The 18,041-nt window shown below is 40.6% G+C and overlaps 1 protein-coding gene across 4 annotated transcripts in view; it reads left to right on the top strand.

Annotated features, from left to right (window-relative positions):
* HERC2 (HECT and RLD domain containing E3 ubiquitin protein ligase 2) overlaps positions 1–17,527 on the top strand; it is a 201,145-nt gene extending 183,618 nt beyond the window's left edge. For 3 of the 4 annotated variants that reach the window (XM_039525664.1, XM_039525678.1, XM_039525672.1), the window contains 8 exons: positions 1,849–1,932; positions 8,829–8,970; positions 9,922–10,116; positions 10,399–10,511; positions 12,917–13,107; positions 15,182–15,287; positions 15,867–16,079; positions 16,752–17,024. In XM_039525664.1, the coding sequence (XP_039381598.1) occupies positions 1,849–1,932; positions 8,829–8,970; positions 9,922–10,116; positions 10,399–10,511; positions 12,917–13,107; positions 15,182–15,287; positions 15,867–16,079; positions 16,752–17,024 (1,317 nt within the window). Of the gene's footprint in view, positions 1–1,848; positions 1,933–8,828; positions 8,971–9,921; positions 10,117–10,398; positions 10,512–12,916; positions 13,108–15,181; positions 15,288–15,866; positions 16,080–16,751 lie in introns of all 4 variants that reach the window. The other variant, XM_039525659.1, reaches the window with a different exon arrangement.
* The last annotated feature ends 514 nt before the right edge of the window (positions 17,528–18,041 follow it).

Genomic DNA, 18,041 nt, shown 5'->3' with positions numbered 1-18,041 from the left:
TTGAGCCAGGGGCTGGATGGGAGTCGGGGTGCAAGGCCACATTGTGATGGGGGAGCTGCAGGGACACATGGGGATGGGGGAGAAGGAGGCTGCAGTGACCCATGGGATGGGTGTGTGGGGACAGGGGCACATGTGCCTGTCTGAATGGGAGACGCTTTGGGTCAGGCCAGATGTACACAGGGAAGGTTCTCCAACTCCCTAACAATCTTGCCGCTACCTCCACCCCAAAAATCCTATTCCAGACTCTCCTGCCCCGACCCAACAACCCTCCAGGTTCACTCCTGGCTCCTTGCCTCTCTATCAGATCCTCCGTTACCCCTGACTCCCCCAAGCCTTTGCACTCCTTATGACAGGTGCGGGAAATACAGTTCTGTATTGTAATTTACATGAATTACTCAAAGTTCTGTATTAATATGCCTAGTAAAACTTACCAGAATCTTTTTTTAGTCTGTATGGTTTCAGACATACTTGCTGACAGATATTTTGAAATAACATGCCAAAATAATTGAAACTGGCATGATTATATTGTGGTGTTTTGACAAATAAAATATGGAGAATTTTGCAGAATTTTTAATTTTGATTTAATTTTAATTAAGAATTCCCCCAGGAATAATAGCTGGAGACCAGTCTGGCTCACCTGTGTGTTAGTACTGTTAAAATAGGTATTAGATTTATAAAAATGCATGTAGTGTTTAACGTGGGATACAGATATTATAAGGTAATATTAAAGTGTTTGCTTGGTAAGTATAAATGTATTTGCTCTGAAACTGTAAACCTAGTCAGGAGAGAAGCATTACTAGTTTACCAAAAGAGGTGTCATCTCCTGCATAATAAAAGAAGGCCCATAGACACCAGACAAACTGTTGTGGAACAACAGTGGACAAAAGACTTAATTGATTGCTCTCTTCCGCCCTCCCCCCCCCCCCCGGAAGAGATGTACGCAAGCACTTGTTGCATCAGCTTGAACTCTGAGGGGAAGGGAATAAAAATCTTTGTCAAGAAGAAATTATCTCTATGCTGCTTGAACTCTGAAGGGCGAAGATTTCTAAGCATAAGCAAGGGATCACCAGCTTCTTAGTGTGGGTTGGCCCTAAAGGACGTGTAGAGCTTTCATATTATAGCAGCTTGTATTACCTTTTGGAACTAATACTATAGTGTGTGTGTGTGTGTGTGTGTGTGTGTGTTCACCTGCTTTAACCTGGTAAATAACTCTCATTTATTTTTCTTAGTTAATAAATCTTTAGTTAGTTTATTATAGGATTGGCTACAAGGGTTGTCTTTGGTGAGAGAACTAGGGTGAAATTGACCTGGGGTAAGTGACTGGTCCTTTGGAACTGGGAGTAACCTGAATATTGTTGTAATTTTTGGTATAAGGGGCCATCTGTCACAAAAGCAAGCTTGCTTAGGTGGCAAGATAGACTTGAGTGTCCAAGGGGACTGTCTGACTCCATGGTAAGGATCTTACAGTGCTTGAGGAGTTCACCCTTGATACTTGGTTGGTGAAATCTAAGTATAGAACTCACAGCCAGTTTGGGGTTTGTGCCCTGCTTCTTCACAGTCTGCCCTGAGGTTGGTACCCACACTCCTGAGAAACTCCAGACAGCTTGACACTAAGGAACAGTTTCTTGTGCAATCTATTCCTTGTTATTGATAGGATCTTCCTGAGGAGTAAGACAGCAAGATGCAAGTTTTCTTGTTCTGTGGTAAATCTCTGTTGTATTCCCCACCCCCATCCCCCCGAGTGGAATTAAGCATATGTTTAAATCTGAAATGCCCACAGATTTAGAATTGTATTGTAATTTTTGCACTGCTCTATGATGTATAATTTTTTATATTTTTATTTTTTAGGAGGCAGCTTTCAGAAAGGTTGTGCAAGCAACTATGGTGAGAGATCGTCAGCATGGGCCAGTTGTAGAACTCAACAGAATACAGGTAATGTAACTAAGCTGTGATTGTAATGTGTGGCTAACTCTGGTGTTTATAGTACAAAAGCAAATGAAATTAATTATGTGCTCTTATAAGGACTGCTTCTTTAAGTGAGTGATCCTCTCATGGACTACATCCCACCAGATTTGATTCCACAGCTTTCCTTTGGCAGTTACCCTCAATCATTAAACAAAGCACCGTATGTCTACACAGCAGTGTAAGCCTGGGCCCAAGCCTGACACCCTGCCCCCTTGCATCCACACACCATTTGTGCTAACCTACGCCTCGAATCTAGGGTCCCAGGACCCTGCAGGGCTGGAGGGTCCAAGCCCATGTTAAGCTGTGACCTAGGGTCCAAGCCCTATTGCTTTCCTGTGTGCACATGGCCCCAGTTTGACTCGGGTCCCAGTAGATTTCCAGATGCCCCAAGGATCTCTGGGATACAACTTGCTTAGTTCTCTCTATGCTGACAGTATGTGGTGCAGTCTGTTGTACTCTATTGCAAATGGAAGCCACATCTCCCTTTGCAAACAGCAGCAGCTCAGATCAGCATTAACCCATTGTCTGCTGAACGCTGGTCTGCGAGCATGCTATGAGAGAGCCTGCAGGATTTTCAATGGAGATGGATCAGAAGACGCTATTTGCAAATAGAGCTGCTTCCTGGTCAGAGTGCACAACCAGGTTTTCATGCATGCTGCCCGGGCAACCCTGTGCACGCAGTCCCAGAGGGGGCCTGGGAGCAAGGGCAGGAGAGCGGAGCAGGGACTAAGCAGATGCCCTGCAGGTACGGGGAGTGGCAGAGCTCTGGGCTCTGTGTAGCTGGGGAAGGATGAGTCCAGCGCCCCTCCCGCTCCCTGCAGGGCAGCCACTTGGTCTCTCTCTGGCCCCCTGTCCCTCCTGGGGCTGTGCATGCGGGGGTGTATAGGCAGCGTGCACTGTCAGGGCGGCGTGTGGGAGCCAATCCTAAAACCTTCCCACAGCATCAGTGTCTCAGGCTCCTCCTCGCTGCTGTCCTTTAGCAGAGAGCAAAGGTGGTGGGGCAGAAGTGGCTCCCAGTTGCCAGGGTGTTGGGAGTCATCACTCCCCCAGCTGTGCTGAGCCTGGAGCTCTGCCACTTTCCCTGCCTGCAAAGCAGCTGCTTGATCCCATTCTGCTCTCCCCCTTGCTCCCAGTCTGTCCCTCCCCCACCTTCCGGGGGCTGCGTGTGCACTGTGAGGGCAGTGAGTGGGAGCCAATCCCGAAACTTCTCCTCCTGGGAATCCCTTATGCCCGTCTTCCCAGGTGTGGCAGGGGCAGGAATAAGGGATCCACAGGGGATACTGGAGCACACTGCACTCCAAGACCTGGGGCTGCACTTCTCTGCTCCACGGCAGCCTGGGTGGGGGGGGGAGCGTGTTTTTCCTCTGTAACTTCAAAAGAGACAAAATAAAAAACCAAACAAAAACCCCTTCATTGAACAGCCCAGTTTAAAAATTAAGAATCACAATATTTCATGTTAATAGCTTGACAGCCCTGGAGACTGACGTTCCAATTATCCTCAGAGCAGGGGCGGCCAGTGTGACTTAGCCTAGAAGAGGAGAGCCCAGTTCTCAGATTAGATGGCAGATCAGTATAAAGCCTTCTCAAACTGCAGCCATTCCACTGAGACAGCCACCAAAGGAGATAATTATGCAATTTAGGTACCTGTGCTTCTTGTGGGCACCTGAGTCCCATCCATCGCACCGTCACAGTTAGGAGTTTTCCCACAGTGCAATAGGTTTGTAGGTCTAGAGTGTCAGCACTGGGTGGGGGGTGTGGGTGTTAGGAACCGGCTACTTTGGTTCAAGCACGGGTTAGATAATCCTTTAACCTAGGGTTAAAATGTCGGATAGATGCTCAAGCCCAGGATTCCCTCACGTGGGTCAGCTGACTCAAGTCCCACGAACCATAGGATACATTGCTGTGTAGACTTACCCAAAAAATCAGAAAGACTATTAGAAAGATAAAATAAACTTGGTTGAATGTACTTATTTATGTCTATTGCTCTGTGTACTCTGGCACGTTAGATTTACATTATGCAGCATGGGATCCCTTGTGTACAACAAGGCTGTATTAATTTCTGTGGCTGACTGGCAATTATGTAGCAATGCCAACTGATCAAATAATTTGAAAGCCTGCTTAGCTCTTAAGAAGTGAGGAAAAATGATAGGAAAGGGTAGAAGGAGCTGAACACTGCTTTGGAGGAGCAGGGGTTGTGAAGACATTCAAGGATATGGATTTCTAAGGTGAAGGGATGGTATCATCCATGTCTAGATCCTAAATCCTGTGGGAGTGGAGCGCCCCTTTGAATGACTAACGGGCTGCACATCTGAGGAAATCTTCTGCCATGACCAACTCTAATCTTGCAGGAGCATAGCTCTGTGCCTGCACAATTTTGGAGCCCTGAATGACAGCTGTATTTACTATAACCATCTCCTACTCCCTTCAAGATCTTCAGTCCTTCATTCTGCTATAAGCCACCTTTCAGTCAGCCACACAGTGCTGATCTCCTGTAGACCCCTTAAATAGCAGAATAACAAGCTAAAGTTTATAAAATGTGAGGGAAATTGCCATTTTGTTTAACTTTGTGGCACAGATTTATACATCTTGGCAAAAAGGTATTTTTTTTGGCCATTTGTGTTTTTGCTTGATTGTTATATGTGGCTGGCTATCCTACCCTTCTTTCCTCACCTTCCTGTTGGCAACTGCTGTTTTTTCTCCTCTCTCTGTGTAAGCTTTCACATTTATTAATACTGATTCCCCCCACATTATCTACAGCCCCCAGTGCTCTAATCTCTCCAAGTCACTTTGTAGCTTGGTTATTTCCTACATTGTCTGATCCCTCCAATTGAATTTACACAGAGTGCTTCCAGATCAGAGCTATAAGGCAGCATTTTGGGATACAGAATTGTGCACTTCCTTTTTAGTAGGTTTAAACAGTTTGTATGTGTGGCAAAGGACGGGGCGGGGGAATGGGGGTGGGATTAGCCCAGTAGACAAAATTTCTGGGGTGGACTACAACTATCAAGACATCGTGTGCTTGACAGTGTGACAAGCACATATGTGGACCATCTCGTGAAAATCCAAGAAGTTACATAATATGAAGAGAAAATGATGGATTCTGATGTCTGTATACCCCTACATTGTCACATGAGTTTATCTTGATTTTGCTTACATGACTGAAGCTCATTTTAAAATGCCCTCAAGTATTAAACTCTTGTCCTTTCCTGGGTATCACATGTGGTCACATTGAGGGAAGTGGTTATTATGAGAGGATTCTTTTCCCCCATCATTGACGTTGACAAATGTAATGCCAAGCCTTAGGCCAGACAGGCCTTTTCCGCAAATATTTCTGTAACATTGAATAGTAAAGTACTGTTTCACTTAAACTGACTAGATCTCAAACTTATATAGTCCTTTTGCTTTTTGTCCTTTCATGTTATGGTACATAGTGTACAAAGTTGGAAATCTAACTTTTTATGGAATTAGATCAGCCAAATTAATTTTTTTAAAATTGCAATGATCTGACACTTTTGTTAATGAACAGAAATATATTCTGCTTTGTTTATATTCTGCTGCCTCATCACATTATGGAATTCTCTATAACTATTTAAAGGCTTTTTGCTAGCCCACCTCTCCTGACATAATGCTATGTAATATAAAGAGAGTGCTGCAGCTTTGAATTTTTTTGAGGAGCTTGACTAAGAGCATCTTCAGCTTAGCTTCCTTCTACTAGTGTTTACTTCCCATACTCTCAAATTACCTTTCAGTAGTGCAGTTTCCTCATATCTATAACTTAAATGAGTAAGGTCCTATTTGAATCATGGGATGATTGTCCAAAAGTTGTGGTTGAGTTGTGGACAAGCCAAGGAAAATCGTGGAAAAGTAATAATAGTTATAAGGTCCATTATTACATATCCACGATTTTTCCCTGTTGGCTGCCCGGGGACTCAGAACGGGGGCCTGGAGACAGGCACTACCTGGGGGCTGGGCTGGGGCCCCCCCCCCTGTTAGCCACCCAAGGCCCAGCTCCAAATCCACTCTCAAAATTGTGGTGGAAACCTAATAATTGCAGTATTCACAGTTTCATATTATGAAGAATATATAAGGGATTTATAGAGGCAATAGCATCTTTTATGTTGTTTCTGTTTGCCTGTTGTTATTTTCATTGTGGAGTAGGTTAATGAAAACAGGATTTTACCCTGTCCTTCCAGTCTTCATTGAGCTTGGATCCTTAGACTCAATCCCACCTGAAACAAACTGGTAGCTGCAGGGTCCCACTTTGTGTCAGGGCCAGAAGCATTATTCTAGCCCAGAGGTGTCATAGATGTGAAGGCTAGAAAGGACCATTATCTAGTCTGACCTCCTGCATAACACCATCCATAGAACCTCACCCAGTAACTTCTCCATCAAGCCCATAACTTCAGTTGGAGTTTTTAGAAACATCTAGTCTTGATTTAAAGACTTCAAGTGATGTCAATTCCATCATGTTACACTAGGTCAGACTAATAGTTAATTACCCTCACTGTTAAAAATTTTCACCTTATTTCCCATCTGATTTTTCTAGCATCCAACCATTGGCTGTTATTATAATTATTCCTTTTTCTGCTAGATAAGAGCCATCTATTATCAGAAATCTCTTACCCATATAGGTACTTGCAGTTGGTTAAGAAGTGACTTGATCACATTCTCTTGGACAAACTAAATTGATTGAGCTGCTTTAGTCTCTTAACTATCAGATATTTTCCAGACCTTTATAATTTTTCAGCATCCTTTTTGAAGTATGGAAACCAGAACTGGACATGGTATTACGGTACTGGTCTCACTAATGTGGTCAGGATCAAAGTGATTTGAAGGAGGGCCGAGTTTACTTATTGTCCATGGGTTGGGGTATAAATTAAGGACTTAATACTCCCCTCGATTCATGCCTAATCTCCCACAGATATGAGTGAAAAGTTTGCCATCACTACACTTCTATTTATTATTTATTTGTTCAATCCCTTATTGTGAGTGCCACTGATGTGAGCCCTCTCCCACCTTTAGGCTGCCACTTCTGGCCTTGGTTCTCTTTCCCCTTTTCTGTTTCTTTTCTTTATTTGTGAGGCTCCTCTGTTTTTCCCCCCTCTACATTTTCTTCCCTTCAACAACACCAATTCCCACGCTTAATTCCTCTCTTGATCCTAAAATGATCATTAATAGTTAAGGTTGACACTGCAGTGGGACATGTTGTCCTTTGACATTTAAATGAGATTGATAGGAAACAGGGAGTTCCTCCCTCTGAGTCATTGTTTCAGGCTTTCTGCAGATCAGCTTACACTCAGTTCATGTTTAAAAGATTATCTCTGCAGAGGGCTAGAAAAAGTATTATTTTTTAATGAAAGTTGAAATTTCCACAATCTGAGGTTGGCAAGGCTACATACAAACAAATCATGAGAGCTGGATCCATCCCTATTCTAGCCTTTTCCCTAAAACATTCATAAATGCTACATATTCCTAAATGATCTGGAAAAAGGGGGTAAACAGTGAGGTGACAGTTTGCATATGATACAAAATTATTCAAGATTTTTAAGTCCAAACCTGACTGCAAAGAGTTACAAAGGCATCTCACAAAACTGGTGACCAGCCAACAAAATGGCAGATGAAATTCAGTGTTGATAAATGCAAAATAATGGACATTGGGAAATGTAGTCCCAACTATACATACAAAATGATGGCGTCTAAATTAGATGTTCCCACTCAAGAAAGAGATCTTGGAGTCCTTGTGGATAGTTCTCTGAAAGTGTCCACTCAATATGCAGCAGCAATCAAAAACGCTAACTTTAGGAGCCATTAGGAAAGTGATAGATAAGACAGAAAATGTAATGCCACTATATAAATCCATGGTATGCCCACATGTTGAATACTGCGTGCAGTTCTGGTTTCCCAATCTCAAAAAAGATGTGTTAGAATTGGAAAAAGTACAGAGAAAGGCAAGAAAAACTACTAGAGATCTGGCACATCTTGCATATGGGAAGGGATTAAAAAATCTGGGACTGGTCAATTTAGAAAGGAGATGACTGAGGTGGGATATGACAGAGGTCTATAAAATCATGAATGGCATGGACAAAATGAAAAGAACATAACACAAGAACCAAGGGTGAAATTAATAGGCAGCAGATTTAAAACAAACATAAGAAAGTACTTCTTAACATAACACCCAGTCAACCTGTGGAATTCATTACCAGGAGATGTTGTGAAGGCCAAAAGTATAACTGGGTTCAAAAAAGCATTAGATAAGTTCATAGAGGATAGATCCATTAATGGCTATTAACCAAGATAGTCAGGGATGCAATCCCGTGCTGTGTGTGTCCTTAAACTTCTTACTACTTATTAGAAGCTGTTACTGGACTACATGATAAATTGCTATTTTCTGTTCACTCCCTGTGACGTATCTGACACTGGCCACTGTCGGAAGACAGAATATTGGGCTAGCTGAACCATTGGTCTGACCCAGTATGGTCATGTTCATTCTTCCCCCATTGCCTCACTTTTGCTTTGGGTGATGGATCAAAAGGGCTGAGGTGGGGAAATGTCTTGGTAGGAGGCAATAGTGGAAATTTAAACTGATTTTGTCTCCTTGTGCCTGGAGGAGGATGGGGCAGTTGGAGGAGAATGTATGGTAGTAAGAGCCTGGCAGGAAGGGGAGATTGCATATCTAAAAAACCCTGGGCCATTTGAAATTGAACTTTGGCCCATCAGTGTTAGCCTGTGTAAATTCCTTGCCATAGGTACAGTCTTGTGTGAGTACAGTGCCAAGCATGTCAACAATACTCAAACATTGTTATGGTCTGATGTAACACAATGTGGTACAGCCACATTATAACATGCACTTGTTCACTTGTTAGGTAAAGCGTTCTAGAAGTAAAGGTGGATTGGCTGGTCCTGATGGTACAAAGTCAGTGTTTGGTCAAATGTGTGCTAAAATGAGTTCCTTCAGTCCAGACAGTCTTCTTCTACCTCATCGTGTTTGGAAAGTAAAGTTTGTTGGTAAGAATAACTTTTTTCTCAACTCTACTTCCCCCATAACCATATTCTTTTATTCCTTTTGGGGAATGGGGGGTGGTATTACAGCAGAGCATGGGGAAAAAAGAAAATGCTTAGTATATTCAGCAGTGCAAAGGCCATTTTCCAAGAAATTCAGGCCCCATGTTTAGGTTTTGTCAAACCTTGTATCAGTAGAAATGTTTCCATCATCATAATCTCAAATTCCAAAGATAATGAACTTTAAAAATCAAAGATGCAGATTTCTAACCCAAATGTAACTCTGAAATTGAATCTGGCTCACAATTTGCATTTTACTTTGCTTTAATGGTGAAAAGTAAACTAGATTAGGATGTTGCTAATAAACTTCCAATCTATGGCTATATTGACATTTTTAGAACTGTATCAAAGTGAACGATTGTTTTAAAATATTCCCTAAGAACCTTATGTTCACTGAATCTTTTATTTTTCCTGCCATACTCCTGCTTCCTTCTTTTGCCCAATGGTGACACAGTAATAATACCTGGTAGCTTTAGGAGAGAATACGGTTTAACCGGGAGTTTAAAAATATCATAATATAAATAAAATAGGATTAATTTAAACTACTCTTAATCAAGGTCATGTTGATTAAGCAGAGTAATTTGTTTTGTTTCTTTTTGTTGTGTTCTTAAATGCTAGCTTTGCAGTCCACAGATGTTTTAAAATGTCTGGCTGTTTATGGTAACGCTTATACAAGGTTGTAAAATAATCATGTCCATCAAGGAGGAAAATATATTACAGAACCAAAATTTAAAATGCATTAAATTATTTTATCAATATGACAATGCAGCTTTTAAATACAATTTTTCTATTTATCTGTCGCAAAGGAGAAATATTAATACATTTAATTCAGGACTGCATTTGGAAACGTTCTTGAAAAGATCTGCATGTTTAAACCAACTTTTTTGTTTTCACAAGGCGAGTCCGTGGATGATTGTGGTGGAGGTTACAGTGAATCAATAGCAGAAATGTGTGAAGAGCTCCAGAATGGGCTTACCCCTCTCCTCATTGTGACCCCGAATGGAAGAGATGAATCTGGAGCAAATAGAGATTGCTTTCTGTTAAACCCTGCTGCCAAGTCTCTCTTACATATGAACATGTTTCGTTTCCTGGGTAAATTTCTTAGCAGCATTGTAATAACTTTACCAAATCTTTGACCATGAGAAATGTGTAGAATTTAAAACATAAATTAAGGGGAGGGATAGCTCAGTGGTTTGAGCATTGGCCTGCTAAACCCAGGATTGTGAGTTCAATCCTTGAGAAGGCCATTTAGGGATCTGGGGCAAAAATCTGTCTTGGGATTGGTCCTCCTTTGAGCAGGGGATTGGACTAGATGACCTCCTGAGGTCCCTTCCAACCCTGATATTCTATTATTCATATTTTTTACATGTCCAGGTGTGCTGCTGGGCATTGCTATCAGAACTGGCAGCCCGCTAAGCCTCAATCTGGCAGAACCAGTATGGAAACAGCTGGCAGGGATGAACCTAACAATTGCTGATCTCAGTGAAGTAAGTATGCAGTTCTTGATCATAGATGTAGGGTCATGTCTACCTTATGGGGACTGTTCCAGCGCAGCTATGGTGCTGTAGCTATCCCGACATGTACCTGCAGTATAGATGCAGTGTGTACACTGTCATAAGGGATTTTTCCTGAACTACGGTTGCTACATTGACAGAAGTATTTTTCCGCCGATCTGGCTGTGTTTACTCTGGGGGTTAGGTCGTCAATAGCCATGTTGCTCAGGGTTATGGATTTTTTTACACCCCTGAGTGTTGTAGCTTCATGTCCTTAATTTTAAGTGTTGAATAGGCCTAATTTACAGAAAGCGAGAGAGAAGTTAGCATAAGTTCTCTACATGAGACTGACTTTCTGCAGCTGTAGCTTGTTGCATTTTGACTAACCTTTTTAGCTTTGAGACAGTGTAAAACTCTGTTTTGTCCTTAAAGTTAGAAATTTAAATCAATTTAAGTCTTATGAAAAGAGTTAAACTAATTGTTTGAATTACAGAACACAGTGAAACCTGTCTTAAGCTATCACAAAGGGAAATGAGAAACTGGTTGCTTAAAGGGGACTTTCTAGTAAAGATGGATCAAAATTGTACACACAACGCTCCTGAATTGTTTGGAGTGGACTTCTAGGACAAGAAGTTGTGTGGTGTAAGGGATGGTCTTCTATGCAGTTTAAGTGTATTGCTACCCTTATAGTAAAGGCTAATCTTCACAGGTACACTTCTGTGTATTTCTGCACTTGAGTTTATGCTTCTAGAAGGAAACCAAGCAGGAACTCCACAGCTTTGAACATTTAAAAGTTGAGATGCTTTTATGAGGAACAGTGTGGCCCAGTGGGCAGAACACTGGTCTGGACTCAATCAGGAGACATTTCAGGCTCTGCCACTGGCCTGCTGGGTGATCTTGGGCAAGTTACGTCACCTTTCTGAGTCTGTTTCCCCATCTGTAATATGAGGATAATGATACTGACCTCTTTTGTAAAGCTCCGGTGAGATCTAAAGACGAATAGCACTATATAAGAGCCAGACACTTTTATTAGGATCTTTGTTACAAGAGCAGTTCCTTTCAAGCTGCAGTCAGCAGAGAAGTTTTGTAAGGGCCGTATTATCTCAGCTCACAGCAGTGCTTAACAACTTCACAGCACCTCATTCATACGTTTTCCCGGGTTCTTACCTGTCTCGAGTCAGTTTTTTACTTTTAAAAAAGATATTTTTTCTTTCATTGATATGCTTTGAAGATGCCTGTAATAGTGTATAAATATTAGATGTTCTCCGTTTGCCTGATTGTTTTTATGTTTTCTGTATGGTTTCAAGGACTTAATTGCAACAGGAGCAGTAGCCCTTTAGTTACCAATCCTTAAAAGGACAGTGCAGGTGATTAACTGTCTGGCTGGCTCTATTGGGGAAAGGTTCCAGCATGTAATCCCAGGGGAACTTTCAAGCTGGAAAACTCAAACAAAGAACTTTGGAGCAGATAAAAAAAACCTGAGCCCCTGAGCTTGAAGGTGTAGTGGGAAAACACACATGCAAGGGGACCTGCCTAAATTTTAGGTTAGACAGTTAAACATGTAGACAGTTTGTGTTACCATCCTTTAGCTTTTGTTATGATTTATTCCTATGGTTCAAATTAAACAATATTTTGTTCTGAAAGGGTTGTTTTGGATCACTGTTTTCATACTGGTCACAGGAAAATCTTGCAGGTCTTGAACCCAGTCAGGCCTGCTGAGGAATGATGGGTTACACGGGGTACTTTACTTCATGACCCAGTCTGAGAGTGGGAGAACCACAGGATTCTCAGTTCTGCCCCAGGGAAGTAAAGTGCAGGCCTGACATCTGGAAGAGGTGCACTCAGACAGAAGGGGTCAATGCTGCAGCTAGCCTTGAACTGTGACAATACTGGCCCTGCTTTGTGCATAATGTTTGTATTGTTGTTGCTCCCAGAATGCGTTATCCTTTTTCTTATCTGTGTCAGGTTGTCTGATGCTTACTGCTCTGAGAATTGACTTAACATATTGATCCTTGTTCTTGTCAAGCAGGAGTCTTGTGAAGTGTTGCAATGTTCTTTTGAGAACAAGGGAATAGTTCATGTGAGGTATCCATAAATCCAATCTCAGTGGTGTGATCTGGTTTCTTGGCAGATACTTTTTCCTTTCCCTTTTCTGTGGTCCAGTTTCTCCCTCCCCCCCAACAAAACTAATGAGGTTTCTTGCAAAGTACCATGCTACATTGTTATTTAAAAAGCCAGTTGTATGACTGCTTTCATGTCAATTATTAATTCTGGGTAGTTGGTGTGACTAGTCCCCCTTGTCCTATCATGAGAAACATTCCCGTGCCATATGAAAAGTACACAGAGGTGAAGAATGAATAACTTCAGTTTTAGCTCATGGATTTGTTTTTCTTTGAAAGGTTGATAAAGATTTTATTCCTGGGCTTATGTACATTCGAGACAATGAAGCTACTTCTGAAGAGTTCGAAGCCATGAGCCTTCCCTTCACAGTGCCAAATGCAAGTGGTCAAGACATTCAGTTGAGTTCCAAATATACCCATATTACACTGGATAATAGAGCTGAATATGTGAGACTGGCAATAAACTACAGGTTCGTTGAATAACTTCACTTGTTAGATTTAAAGAAATTGTGGGAATTAGAGAAGTGTTGCTTTTACGCAATGTCATGCAATGCAGTGCTCTGGCTTCGTGTACAGTATTAGCCAATTTTTCCCCTGTGATTATTGTATAAATCAATATCCTTTGAGAAGGAAAAAATGGAATCATTAGGTCAGGCATATTGTTGAGAAAATAAGAAGGGATTGTTTCAAGCTGACAGTGGTGGCCGAAACTGTCTCTTGTCCTCTTGGCTTGCCCAGAGGTTGATTCAGCCTCCTCTGGCATGGGCTTCACAATAGTCGTTCATGTCTGTCATCTCCAGCCTGGCTTGCTGTAATGTGTTCTACTTGGGCTTATCCTTAAAGTCCTCTCAGAAGTTCCAGTTAATGCAGACTGTCATTAGTCTCCTTTTAATGCAGAGCAGGACCACAAGAGCCTGCTACATCTGGACTCCAATCTTTCCCTTGGCTTTCTATTCAGTTTTAGATGCAAAATTGAAACAGCAAGTTTTGCCTCTGGCAGTTGACTTGAGACTTCAGTTGTTTTAAATGTAATTTTAAAATGTATCGTCTAAGGGACAACCTATCTAAATTCTCAATCACCGAGGGACAATTTACACTCATTCCTATATTTGCTTTCTACAACCAACACTCTGTGTAATTTTACATGAGTGATGTACCTGAATATTTGGATGCTAATATATTTAACAATATAGTTTAGATATTAATCTTATTTGGATTATTGCTGATTATGTACTATATGTATTGTATTACTTTTAAACCAACCTTTGTTCTTTTGGATAATTTAAGCACTATACCCAGATATACAGACACTCTCTTTTCTTAACCTATGTATTATATCATTTTAACATTAGCTTTAATAAAAATTTTATCCTCACTTTTCAATCCTTGCCTAATGCCATCTAACCTTCAAATGTGAGGCAGATATACTCCAATTTGGCTGAGATGTGCTTAGGTCAAGATAAGAGTATGGGTAGGAAAAGTGGCTGGAAAGGTGGCTTTGTGGCCCTGGATTTTGGGGATCGTCTAATTTACCTTGCTTACCCATGGCTCACATAGGGCTTTTCTGACAGCCAGAGTTTGCCAGGAATAGGAATACCACATCCCTCTATGATTCCCCAGTTTAATTGAGTAAAATCAGCCTGGACTGTTATCTTCTGCTCCACCCTCATCTTTGTGCTGGTCTGTTCCTCCATATAATTAGATTGTCAACTCTTTGGGGCAGAAATGGTCGTTTCATTATATACGTACACGGGGCTTTTAGCCAGAGTTTTGCAAAAGTTAGGTCCATCTTGCTGGAGATTGCATGGGATCCTACACACAAAATAATCATAATTAAAGATGGAGCATTTGTTTTTAATATAGTGTAATCCTTTAATATAGGATAACTTGCGCAGCTTCCATATTAGTAGTTAATCTGACAGTAATTATATCCAACTTCACCAAATTGTGAACCTCCTAAATTGGACAAGAGCATAGAAAAAAATCTTTAACAAGAACGGAGAAAGTTTAACTAAGCTTTTTTAATGTGAAGACAGCGTAGTCATTTTACAGCTGGCATTCCCACATACTTTCATACTTCATGTGCAGCTAAAAGGGATTCAAAAACTGGTGAAATTCTTTCCTGCCTAGAAAACATTAAGCAAATTCCAACCTTGTTTTAAAAACTAAGGCCAAAATTTCTACCCCCGAGTGCCTAGTTAGGCTCCTGAATCCATATGTAGACCCATAATAAGTGTTCTAATCTTCAGCAGCACTGAGCAGCCAGAATTCTGAAGTCAATGGAGCTGGAGGTGCTCTGCACTTCTTAAAATGAAGCCACTTTTAATTAAATAACTATATTTGCATTTAGGAGCTGAACTGGGCATCCCAGGATGTGAAAATGTTGTCGTCCCAAATGTTTATTGATTAGTATAAATGAGGCAACAAATTGGCATAATTAAGAAATGATTTTTGGACAGTAATTTTAATTCACAATGCAAGCTGCTCAAAGGATCACGATAAGTGTTCACTGAAACTTATTTCCGATGAAATGTCTTTCTGCAGGCTTCATGAATTTGATGAACAAGTTGCAGCAGTTCGGGAAGGGATGGCCCGGGTTGTTCCTGTTCCTCTTCTTTCACTCTTTACGGGATATGAACTGGAAACAATGGTATAGGTTTTCTCATTCGCTACTTCTGCTGGATTGATGATGTAAAATTAGGCCATTTACTCGAGTCTTATTGAACCAACTCTCATGTTTTAGCTTTAGTAAAAACATGCAGTCTAATTATAGTAGATTGCATGTAATTTGTAGGTGAAGGAGAGGAGTAGAAAATATTTATATAGTTGTCCTATCGTACTTTCACAAGGATTACTTTTTATGCAATTGGGCAGTATGATGTGATAGATTAAGTGTGGAGCTAAGAACCAGGAACTGCTGAGATCTGACATTTGACTTGGAAAGAAATCATTGAAAGAGCTGTTGAGGGATAATTCAATTTTGTACAGCACTTCAAAGTTGTAAAGTGTTAAGTTTAGTACTGCAGTTGCATAAAAGGAGGCTAGTTATTGTCCCTGATGCTAAGCCTCACTGTTTGAAGGAGTTAATGGACCATAACTAGTAGATGTTTGGAATGTTCATTTTGTCATTGAAAAAGCTGATTAAACATTTTGATTGAAAGAAGGGAACAAATTGCTTTTGACTGATTTCTAATCAGTTCTTTTTCTTGTCTTCATGTTTTATTTTCAGGTATGTGGAAGCCCAGATATCCCACTTCACCTTTTGAAGTCTGTAGCAACATATAAGGGAATTGAACCTACTGCCTCCTTGATACAGTGGTTCTGGGAGGTGATGGAATCCTTCTCCAATACAGAACGATCTCTCTTCTTACGTTTTGTATGGGGCAGGACAAGGCTACCTAGAACTATTGCAGACTTCAGAGGCAGGGATTTTGTTATTCAGGTAAGGTCAAGAGACCTGCAGGTTGGTAATGAAGGAGTGGTGGCAGACAGGAAAATGTGCTAACTTCACTAAGCCAGTTTACTATCAAGTTCACTTTAGAGTTTATAGAGCTGTAGAGGATGCAAAATGCATAACTAAGCAACAAACTTTCATTTAAATATTGCCCTTGGTCCAACTCACTATTTTCTGTGCTGGGCAATTGATTTGTTGTTTTTTTTTAAATACCCTCCTCCAACCCCCCACTCCCTGCCTATTTTGCTTCTTTTGGTGAGTTTCTTCAGTAGTAGTCAGCCCTGATTTTGCTAGTATTCACGTAAGAGACCCGTTATCTTATCAGATGTTTCAACTTAATACACTGAAGCTATGTTTTTAGCACTAGAGCATTTTTTATATTTTACCAGTTACATAGCGAATAGTTGGATTTTATCTAGCTTGTTCCTTTAGCATATACTATTCATTTCTAATAGCCTCATACTATATAGAACAATGTTTTTGATTTAGTATGAAGAAGATGTATTTGACTTAGCAGCTATTATTTTTAAGTGTCTTCTTAACATCAGGGTAAATATGTGGCGGTTTTATTTATTTATTTTTAATCCTTGTCTTATTTTAGTATGTAATCTCTGTGTTGTTGAACAGTAAAACTAATGGCTTGTTCTTGTTGTCTGACAGGTTTTGGATAAATACAATCCTCCAGACCACTTCCTTCCTGAGTCCTATACATGCTTCTTTCTGCTGAAACTGCCCAGGTATTCTTGCAAGCAGGTACTGGAGGAAAAACTGAAATATGCCATTCATTTCTGCAAGTCCATAGACACTGATGATTATGCCCGGATAGCACTGACAGGAGAGCCAGCTGCTGATGACAGTAGCGATGATTCCGACAATGAAGATGCAGATTCTTTTGCTTCAGACTCTACACAGGATTATTTAACAGGACATTGAAGCAAATAACATAAGAGACAAATATGTCACAAGCACTGAGGCATGAAACGCCACTCGTGGCATTTGAGCAAAGGAGTACAGAATATGTATAACCAGAGGAATACTAATCTTCTGAACGTGGGGAAAGCTTGTTTGTTACTCACAATAGGAATAATGGAGTATAACTTAAGGCATCTGCTTAGAATAAATGGCACGGTATATGGGCATTTAACATTTATTTTAAGAGTTGAGAGTGTCCCCCATAAGACTGCACTACATTTAGAAGCTTTGTGTTTACTAAAGTGTTGTAAATGTTTATATACATATGGTAGTGCAGCATCCAGAAAAAGCAGTGAAACCTTTAAATTGTGGGTGCAATAGATTTTTTTCATAATAAGTGTTTGTGTTCTGTGTAACTTCTTGATTGTATATTGGAAATACTGTGCAGCAGCTGAATAGTATTATAAATATTTCAATTAACTTTACTAGAAGTTTGTTTATTAAAAAACTTTTTGAACATTAAATTATCAGTATTCCTTGAAATACGTCTATAGGTAATTAAAAGAAAAAGGCCATTAGGTTCACCTCCTCTCCCTGTTTGTATATTTTAGCTTATGCATTATGTATCTCAAATCGATACCTTTCTGTGAACAGCATCATAATTCTTATCATGGGAAGTGTATTGTATATAATTAATTTGTGCCATGTATATGCAAAAATTATAATTTCCCTCTAAATAAAACTTCAGTCACAAAGACTTTAGTATGACTTTTTATGGTAATATGTAGCGGGTACATAGAAGAGAACTGTAAAATGGTTCAAATCTTTAAGGCTGTATCTATGCCAAGTTCTTTTTCTGCAGCCCAGTATCTCCTACAGTTCTGCTACACATGGGCTCCTCTCCTCCTCTATGCAGCTTCTAGAGATGAGCCAAAGCTACATTGCCTTGGCTACGCCCTGTTCTCCCACTAGTTGACAGGTCTTCTGCCTCTGCAGCAGCAGACAGTGGTGGTTCACTTAGCTCCCATCCCTTTTCTT

Source organism: Mauremys reevesii, linkage group 1 (genome assembly GCF_016161935.1).
Source record: "Mauremys reevesii isolate NIE-2019 linkage group 1, ASM1616193v1, whole genome shotgun sequence".
In the NCBI taxonomy this organism is placed as follows: Eukaryota; Metazoa; Chordata; order Testudines; family Geoemydidae; genus Mauremys; species Mauremys reevesii.
The sequence above is the reverse complement of the archived record's forward strand: the minus strand, read 5'-3'. Positions and strand labels throughout refer to the sequence as shown.